This window comes from Megalobrama amblycephala, linkage group LG19 (assembly GCF_018812025.1).
Source record: "Megalobrama amblycephala isolate DHTTF-2021 linkage group LG19, ASM1881202v1, whole genome shotgun sequence".
NCBI lineage: Eukaryota > Metazoa > Chordata > Actinopteri > Cypriniformes > Xenocyprididae > Megalobrama > Megalobrama amblycephala.
Window position 1 is genome coordinate 1,333,344 of NC_063062.1, and position 10,410 is coordinate 1,343,753.

The 10,410-nt window shown below is 31.9% G+C and overlaps 1 protein-coding gene across 1 annotated transcript in view; it reads left to right on the forward strand.

Annotated features, from left to right (window-relative positions):
* pepd (peptidase D) overlaps positions 1–10,410 on the forward strand; it is a 78,608-nt gene that overhangs the window by 12,438 nt on the left and 55,760 nt on the right. Inside the window, exon 4 of the mRNA XM_048169413.1 lies at positions 670–733. Coding sequence (XP_048025370.1) covers positions 670–733 — 64 coding nt within the window. The remainder of the gene's footprint in view (positions 1–669; positions 734–10,410) is intronic.

Below are 10,410 nucleotides of genomic sequence, written 5' to 3' on the forward strand. Positions count from 1 at the left end.
TAATATGATGATTTGCTGCTCAAGAAACATTTCTGATTATTATCATTGTTGAAAACAGTTCATACTTTTGTGGAAAACATTAAACATTCTGTTTTTCAGGATTCTTTAATAAATAGAAAGTTCAAAAGAGCTTTTATTTGTAACATTATAAATGTCTTTACTGTCACTTTTGATCAATTCAATGCGTCCTTGCTGAATAAAAGCTGTTTTTCTGTAGAGAAAATGAATGGTCTGTAACCCAAATATCCTTAATTTCTGCACCATGCCAGCAAAGGGCAAAATCAAGCATGTTTGAAAACTTTACAGCCGTGTTTCTATATTAGTAAAGCTCTCAAAGTTATTGATGTGCAATTTGAAAATGAGGTTGGAGTGTGTTTGCATGAATACTTCACTTTCAAAAACACTTGACATCAAGAGTCCATTTACTTGATTGCCCGAGGCCTGCAGAGACCATTAGCAGAATCAAGATTTAAATCCAGTCTTCTGTCCAGAGTATCAGTTATCAATGCATTTAAAATCACATGAATAATCAGCCCCAAACGACCCTCATTAAAAATGTGAAAAGAACAGATTTTGTTTGATCACGTAAAAACAAGAAGGATCAAAACACAGTACGTCACTCCACAGGAAGTTCTCATTAAACCTCTTTCCTTCTGTGTGTGTCGACAGGATCTACCCGCCTGAACACTTCAAGGAGAAGTACGCCGTAGATGAGGTGCATTACACCACTGACGTGAGTAGCGCTCGACTTGAAATAACTGCGTTTATTAGTATGCAGCTAAATATCTCTTGTGCTCGTTCATTTGTCCTCATTAGATTTGTGTTATATAAAGCAGATAATGAAGTTCCTTTAGTGGCCTTGAGCTGGTTTCTAACTGGGCCGGTTTTGTTTGTAGTTTTTGGTGGCTTTATTTCTCTAAAATGAGTGTTTTGTTCAGATGGAACTGAAGATTATATATAAAATAAAAATAAAATAAAAATAAAAAATCTAATATATAAAATCTAATATAAAAATTAATATAATATTTATTATAAAATAAATATTTATTATAGAAAATTTCAATGTATATACATGCATATTAATAAATAAATATATATATATATATATATATATGTATATGTATGTGTGTGTGTGTATATATATATATATATATATATATATATATATATATATATATATATATATATATATATATATATGTGTGTGTGTGTGTGTGTGTGTTTGTTTTTTTAACAATTATTATTTTATATTTTTGTATTTGTTGTTGCTATTTTGCTATAATAAATTACAATTATATATAATTGTTTATTATTTTAAAATAATAATAATAAAAACATGTATTAATTTTAGTATTATAATATATCTTTAGTCATTTTATTATTGTTGTATTATATTGTAGTTGTTATTTATTCATATTAATTTATTACTTTTTGAATATTATATAATTCATATAATAATAATTATATAAAACACATAAACGTTATGCATGTATAATATATTATAATATTGGTATTAATTTATTTTATAATAAATATTATAATATTACATTTTTTTATATATATATATAAATAATGTATTATAAATTTATTATATTTTTTATTTTATTTAGTCATCTTATTTTTATTTTATATTATTATTGTAGCTGTTGTTATTTTGTTATAATAAAATAAAAATACATATAATTTTATATTATATCTTTAGTTATTTATTATTGTTGTATTATTGTAGTTGTTGTTATTGTTATTTATTAATATTAATTCATTATATTAATGTTTATACAATAATAATAGTAATCATGATATGTATTTTATATTATATTTTTTATTATTTGCTTTATTTCTCTAAAATGAGTGTTTTGTTCAGATGGAACTGAAGATTATATATAAAATAAAAATAAAATGACTAAATAAAATAAAAAAATATAATATATAAAACCTAATATAAAAATTAATATAATAATATAATATTTATTATAGAAAATTTCAATATATATACATGCATAAATTAATATAAACAATTATATATATATATATATATATATATATATATATATATATATATATATATATATATATATATATATATATATATAATATTTTTTTTATTTTTGTTTTTTGCTATAATAAATTAAAATTATATAATTGTTTATTATTTTAAAATAATAATAATAACGTATTAATTATAATTTAGTATTATAATAAAATAAACTAAAAATACATATTATAATTTGATAATATATCTTTAGTCATTTATTATTGTTGTATTATTGTAGTTGTTGTTATTTATTAATATTAATTCATTATGCAATATTAATGTTTATGCAATAATAATAGTAATCATAATATGTATTTTATATTATAATTTTTTATTTTATTGAGTCATTTTGTGATTAGTTAGATTCACTTGTGATTAGTTTTGGTGCAGATTTAATGGCAAAATTAAGTTTTTCACTCACGTACAATACAAAGTAGTTAGATAGCAGGTTATCCATCCTGATTGACCAAAATTGTGTTAATTTTGTTAAAAGTCAGTGCACTAATGAAAACTTTTATAGGAAATTCACATTTTAAAATCCTAAAGGCAGCAAGAAGATCCTCAGAATAAATTAAATGAGAGCATATAGCAATTTAGATCCCTGCAGACTCTGGGAAGATAATTATTTTTCTCTAACTGCATCAAGCACACGCAGCATGTTAAGATGCAGCAGTTTAAGTGTAATTGTGAGTTGTTAGCTGGGATATCGGCGCCTCTAGCCATGGGTCAGTTCTCCACATGTAGAAAAGCAGTCATGCTTTCATTATGAATAATTCGCTATGTTTTAAAATGCCCTCAAAGATGTTTTTTTCTATTTCTTTTTGCTTGTCAAGAGCTCTGCTTCCAGAATCAAGTGAGCTTCCAAGACAGCATTTTAAGTCCTTTCCAAAAGGCAGAAAAATGACTTTTATGTTTATGCATTTGGCAGACGCTTTTATTCAAAGTGACACATTGCATTCATGGTACATATTTTTTTATCATTTCAAAGATGCATAATTTTGGCCAAATTTTAAGACAGTCCTTCATCACATGAAAGACAATCCCTCAATGCATTGGTATGAGCTCAGTTAAAAGTTGGTTGACGGCAACTACAGCAATTTATATTGAAGATCAAATTGAATCTCCATCCATTGACCGCTGCAAACTGCACAAGTTAAGATGATTCTCTCGGATCCAGATTAAAAGAGAGTACTTCTGCAATGCATGCTGGTCCAATGATGCCCATCCTGCCTAAGTTGACAGGTTTTCAGAATGACATGTACTGTATAAAATGATGAAGCATGTTTTGTTCTTACTTTTGTCTAAATGACCCTCATTTAGAAATGTAATTGTGAACAATTGTGCCTCAGTGTGAGGAGGTCAGAATGTCTCAGAGTTGACACTGTAATTGCTGCTTATTTTTCAGGTTCAAATAGAACAAAAGCCATTTAAAAAGATCAATTTATGATAATAGTCTATATATTATGTTCCTGTTAGGGCTGTGCATGTTGATGTCGACCTGTCAGATGGACATTTTTCATCACGTCTCAATGTATTTTATAATCTCACTGCATGAATGCTATGTTTAAGAAAACAATTTGTTGTTTCAATCTTCTGTTTATTAAGATACAGCGATAGTATGGGATTTCGTGGAATGACGCGTGTTCTACTTCGGCAGCAGGGCATATTTGCAGTTTCTGCACAAGAGCGCCCTCTGGCTTTCAGATGAAGAAGCATTTACTACTGATCACAGAGCCGTACAGCTCTGACAAGCTGCGCATAAAATAATCGCAGCTTTTGCAAAATCGCGTGCGATAAAATTGCGATAAATCGTGCAGCCCTAGTCTGATATAACATTCATTCTTCAGGTCAATAATATTATATCCATCATAAAAATTCGTTTGCATGTCCACTGAGGAAAGCGATCTTTGTATTTATCCTTTTTACAGTTTTTACAGCAAATGATGTCCTTTGTTTATAAAAGTCCCTTTCAATTTAAAAGTCTCTTGTGACTCATTCACTCGTAAGTTTGCCGCCATCTAAAGGCGTATTTATGTAACTTTCAAACTTAATCCATATTACGCACTAATGACCCCTTTCTCAATACCAAATATTACATATTATTTATATAAAATATTTATTGAACAACAATATTTAAATGAACAACAACAGCCATTATAAATGACAATAGATAATAAACACAGTTGTACAATTCAGTCAAACGTAATTATTAAATTTAACACAGCGATTCGATTTGTTCAGAAACAGGAAATGGATTAATAAGACCAAAGATTGCCTGTTTTATGTACCCAAAATTAATTATATCTCATGTTTAAACCACTACAATCGCCAGCGGCAAATCCACGAAGTACTGGCCGAGATGAAGCTGTTCTCGGCGGGTACTCGAGCACCGAACGGAGCTTGCGTTTCCGAAAACGTCTGATCAAATTGTAAAATAGGTGCTATGATTAAATATAAGTCACATATTTCAGGTCTAAACAACTACATTTTCACCTAAAAAAGCTAAAACTACAGTTCGTGGGACAACAAGTGTAGTATTTGTAAAAAATACGGCAGATTTGCTCAGCTGTCATGACAATCACATTTCAAGCAAAGTGATACAAACGGTGAAAAGGTAGGAGTGCTGTTATCACTAGAATATCACACAGCTCTCAGCCAATCAGATTCGAGAACCAGAAAGAACTGTTGTGGTGTAGTGGTGGTAATGACAAGAAGAAGATATTTTTGTGTTTTCCCTTTTTCATTGGAATGCACAAGTGCATCGCAATCTCTCCTCAACTCTTTTCTTCTCTTTGTGTGCGTGAGCGTTAATGACCTTCTCCTGAGGTTCCTCTCAGCGCTGCTTAAACAGATCATTTGAGAAGGCAAACAGAGCTGCTGGGAGCAGAAAACAGAGGGAGATATCTGTAATCTTACAAAACAAATGAAATCTCCAAGGCAAATACACAACACCCACAAACTCCCCGTGTTTAATCCCGAGTGCTAACAGACCCTGAGATGGGCCGCATCGGGATGCACGACACGCTGAGTGTCTTTGACATTCAAAAACGTCCCCGTCTTCGGCTGTTGCCCTCAGCTGCTAGATAATATACGCAAGAATGACTTTGAGAGTCGTCGGACTGTGTGAATGTCTTTGCATTTGTTGAATTTAATCACAAGATGCTGTCGTGGTTTGTTTGTCGCTGCCGTAGGAGTGAACTTGACATGATGCAAACTTCAGTTTAATGTGCAAAAACAAATATATGATGATTTTCCCTTTTGCTGTTCATTTTGAGCGCCTTTTTGTCCAACCAGTGGCGTGTTGGAGATTTCTTTTTTTTTTTGCAATTCTGTTTTTAAATTCAAAGGCTGGATCTGTTAATGCAATATTAATAAATACTGTAAAAATATATTAGTTCATGATTGCTAATGTATTATCTAATATTAACAAATGAGACCTTTATTATAACTATTACCACTATTTTTTTCTGTGGGAATCACGTTTTTATTTACAAACCTGTATGACTTACTTTCAGTTTCATAAGAAGTCAAAAATGAAATGCCTTACATTTGTTTTCATTTTTTAAATAGAAATGACCAGACTGTATGTCGAATTGGTCACACAGGAAGGGGATGAATTGCCTTTGTTATTTATGCATATTTTATTGCATGTTTTTATTCAGAAAGTACATTAATGGACATTTTTTAGAAAGTTTCTCCTGGGGAAATATGAAATATCAAATTGAAAGATATGTTTTTGTTATTATTGGTATTGATTTTGTTATTTTTATTTATGTATTTTTTGTTTGTTTATTTGCAGAGATATTATTAATCAATAAATTGAAATATTATTGTTACACTGCAAAAAAAATTATGTTCTTCCTTAGTATTTTTGACTTGTTTTCCAGTACAAATATCTAAACATTCTTAAATCAAGATACATTTACTGGAAAAGCAAAATTAAGGTTTTTTTACTGAAAAAAAAAATGATCAAAATTAAGTGAGATTTTGCTTAAAACAAGGAACAAATATCTGCCAAAGCGGTAAGACAAATAATCTTGTTTTCTCTTTTGAATTGTTTATTTTTCTGACAACATTGGCAGGTATTTGTTCATATTTTAAGCATAAACTCACTTCATTTTGATATTTTTTTTCTTCATCTTTTGTCATTTTAATTCTCAAGTAAATGTATCTTGATTTCAGAATGTTTAGATGGATGTTTGTACTGGAAAACAAGACAAAAACACCATTTTTTTGCAGTGTATTATGATTATTTTCAATGTTATTCCTCTTGAGTTTGTCATGAATATAGCATTTGATGCAGATATGACGTTAAATGATAAATAAGTAATTCAGAGTCATAAGTCAAACCTTGCCTGCTCACAAAATAATAAAATATTCATAACGCAGAAAGGTAAAGATGATGTACAGCTGCTGCACGGTGTCTACATTTATACAGCTGTCATTCATATATCGATTTACGCATTTCCTCTGTTGTCTTTTTAGCATCTTTTTGTCCATCCAATGGAAGATTGGAGATTTCAGGAAGCCTGTCATTATTTTTGCAATTCAGTTTAGTGACGTTAGTGGTGTATAAATGATCCACTTCAGCGTCAGATTGTGTTTTAAGCTGAGATGCACTGTGCTTAATTTAGTCTTGAGTATTTTTTGCAGATAATTAATTTTTTTGTCAACGAGCAGTTGGTCTGTGTTCAAGTGCAGCAGCTGGAGTTACACGTTCAGTTCTCGGGCGTTTGTCCTGATCCGATCCCGTCACACTCACAGCTGCTCGGCTCCTCCATAATATTCAGTCAGGCACGTACTGATTGCTTTAATGACAGTAATTTTCCACTTACATTGAGATGTGTTGCTATTCAGCCCAGTAGGCGAGACCGTCAAATGAAAACACTATTGATTTTGTTTACATTGATTTTTTGACATTTTGAGCCCATTCATCTTGATCACTCATAAAATTTGAATAATGAAGGGTGTTTGACATGGCCGCCAGACTCAATTAAACTCGGATTTTTGTTAAAATGTTTTAAAATTTGGCCATTAATCTTGCATGTCACTTTTTCCTTCATCTATCTTCAATAATCTGTCTTCTCAACAAAAGAGTAAGCAATTTGTTTAAAACAGTTTTATTTATTTATTTTTCAGAACTCTGATTAATGTAATATTTCAGTCCTTTGCCATCTGTTCAGTATGTTTGGTTTAATTAAGAAAATGATCACAATTCTTTTGATCCATTTAAGACCAAGTGCAAGATTTTATGTATGCATGTATATGTGTATATATATATTTCACAGCAAAATTCCCAGAGTTAAATCAACTCTGCTCAGAGTACATATGGTTCCTCTCTAAATAGTGTTAAAATAACAGTGAAGCAGAGTTAAAGTTAATGAGATAATTAAGCAATTAATTAATGATTGCATAGTAGTGATGAACACCTGCTGTTAACAAGCAGAATCACTGAAGAAATAAGAAAAAACACAAGAACTACAAGTGACTTCACAGCCTTATTCATTGCTTAATTATCTCATTAACTTTAACTCTGCTTCAGTGTTACTTTAACACTATTATACAGGGACAAGGTGTACTCTGAGCAGAGTTGATTGAACTGTGTATAAATATTAATTTTAAACAAGACAAGGTATATTTTTATGGTAACACTTTGAAATAAGGTTTCATTTAGTTAATGCACTTTGAACTTACATGAACCAATGTTTTATTATCTAAGATTAATAAATGCTGTACAATATATATTGTTCATTGTTAGTTTGTTAACTAATGCATTAATCCTAACCTTATTGTAAAGTATATTTTTGCACCTTTTTATTTGCAAACCTGTGACTTTCTTTCAGAGTCATAAGTCAAACCTGGCCTGCTTACAAAATAATAAAATATTTATACCACGGAAACGTTAAGATGATGTACAGCTGCTGCACAGCGTCTACATTTATTCTAGGGGTACAAAGGTTTTGCTGAGAAAATCAAATAATTATTAGTCGGTTGGTCAGTAACTTTTATAAGGAACTGCAACATACACATCTGCTGTTGTAAAAACATTATACATGTTTATATTATAAGACCACATAATGCATTTAAGAAGAATTAAGTGCAGCTGCTTGGGTAACACTTGTTAATGTTAGTTAATAAAAATGTTTGGCCACATTTTAGTTTAGGGTCCAATTCTCACTTTTAACTATGACTTTTGCCTCAATAAACTCCTAATTACTGCTTATTAATAGTTAGTAAGGTAGTTAAGTTTAGGTATTGGTAGGATTAAGGCATGTAGAATATGGTCATGCAGAATAAGGCATTAATATGTGCTTTATAAGTACTAATAAACAGCCAATACCCTAGTAATATGCATGCTAATAAGCAATAGTGAGAACTGGACCTTAAACTAAAGTGTTAGCAAATGTGTTATTAACAGATGCAACTTTTGATCTTAAAAATGTGTCAGTAAATGTTGAGACGAACATTAAATAAATGCTGTAGAAGTATTGTTCATCGTTAGTTCATGTTTTTTAACTAATGTTAACAAATGTAACCTTATTGTGTTTGCTTAAAGTGTAACTTTTCCGACTTCAAACCGACTTTAAAGCGTTTTGCTTCTGGGGTTTGGGACAGAACGTCAGTTTCTCCCTCCGTTTGGACTAAAACACTGTGTTGTGGTCATCAGATTTGAAATGTTTGAAACAATTTGAAACACGGAGGTTTACAGTGTTCTCTCCATGTTTATGATACTTTGTCGCTTTTAGCCACTGCCTACGACGCGCTAGATCCTTCACTGGAAACCGAAAGTAACTTGAAAGTAACCCTCTAAACGTCTACTCTTTAAATTCTTGCACCCGGGAACAATACAAGTCGACACCATTATGACTAAAAGTTTGCTAAGAAGTATTTCCTACTAAAGCAAGACGGTGGCTGCGGATGTACTGTATTTGCGATGTTGTCATTATCATGTGACCTACCACTGTCAGTTGTGTCGCATCACTGCCATTCATAAATCCTCTTCTGTTGCCTTGTGGGATAGTAAAGTGTCCATCGTATCCACACTTGAGAACCTTACCAGTAGTAGTAGGAGACTTTTTCGCCTACTCTTTTATGAGTTTTGTGAATTCAAACATGCTACTCTTGTCACATGCTGTTTTTCACCTACTTTATAGTAGGAAAGTATACGATTACAGACACAGACAGTGTTTGACTCTGGTCAAGCATATCCATAGCAGACTCGTGGGAGTGGCTTTGTACAGCAATATGCCCAGTGCATTATGGGTGTTGAAGTATTCCTACCTATTTGGCTAAAGGGAAGACGACAGCCTTTTTTCCTCTGCATTCTCTAGTCAGGCAGCACAGATTTTAATTTTATATATATATATATATATATATATATATATATATATATATATATATATATATATAGGGTTAGTTCACCCAGAAATGAAAATTCTGTCATTAATTACTCACCCTCATGTCGTTCCACACATGTAAGACCTTCGTTCAGCTTCAGAACACAAATAAAGATTTTTGATGAAATCCGAGAGGTATATGACTTGTCCATAGACAGCAATATAATCACTTTCAAGGTCCAGAAAGGTACTAAAGACATCGTTAATAAAGTCATGTGACTGCAGTGGTTCAACCTTAATGTTATGAAGAGACGAGAACTTTTTGTGTGCAAAAACAAAACAAAAATAACGACTTTATTCAACAATCTCTTCTCTTCCCTGTCATTATCCTTACACAGTAAGCACAGTGAAGGCTTCCGTTTTTACATCCGAATGCCGGCTCAGTATTGGCCAAAGCTGATCACGTGATCAGCACGACGCATGCGTGTGATGCTGACGCAGGAGCCGGCCAATAATGAGTCAGCGTTCTGACGATGAACCTGGAAGCGCTGGACGTAAACAACGAATGAGAATGACACAGAAGAGAAAAGATTGTTGAATAAAGTCACTATTTTTGTTTTGTTTTTGCACACAAAAAGTATTCTTGTCTCTTCATAACATTAACCCTTTAAAACCGGGTGGAGCGCCGGCGCTCCCATTTGCGTGTCTCTCTTAAAGAGCCAATACAAACTGAACCCATATAGGTAGCACAAAAATTATTTTTGCATACAAAACTAGACACTTTACACGTTCAGATCAAGCCTCCAACATGCTTCTGTTGCATTGTTTTCACCCTCTAATGAGTCTGAGGGTGCGTTCACACTTCGGTTCGGTTCGTTTGGTTCATTTGGTCCGGACCAAAGAAAAAAAAAAAAGTGTTCCAATACTCGTGCACGAGTTTTGGGAGGCATTCCTTTGAAATGAGTTGTGAAGGAGGGGGGCTGTTCTTGCGCATGCGCTCATTTCAAAAACTCAGTAACAGTCTTTGGATTCTCAGTC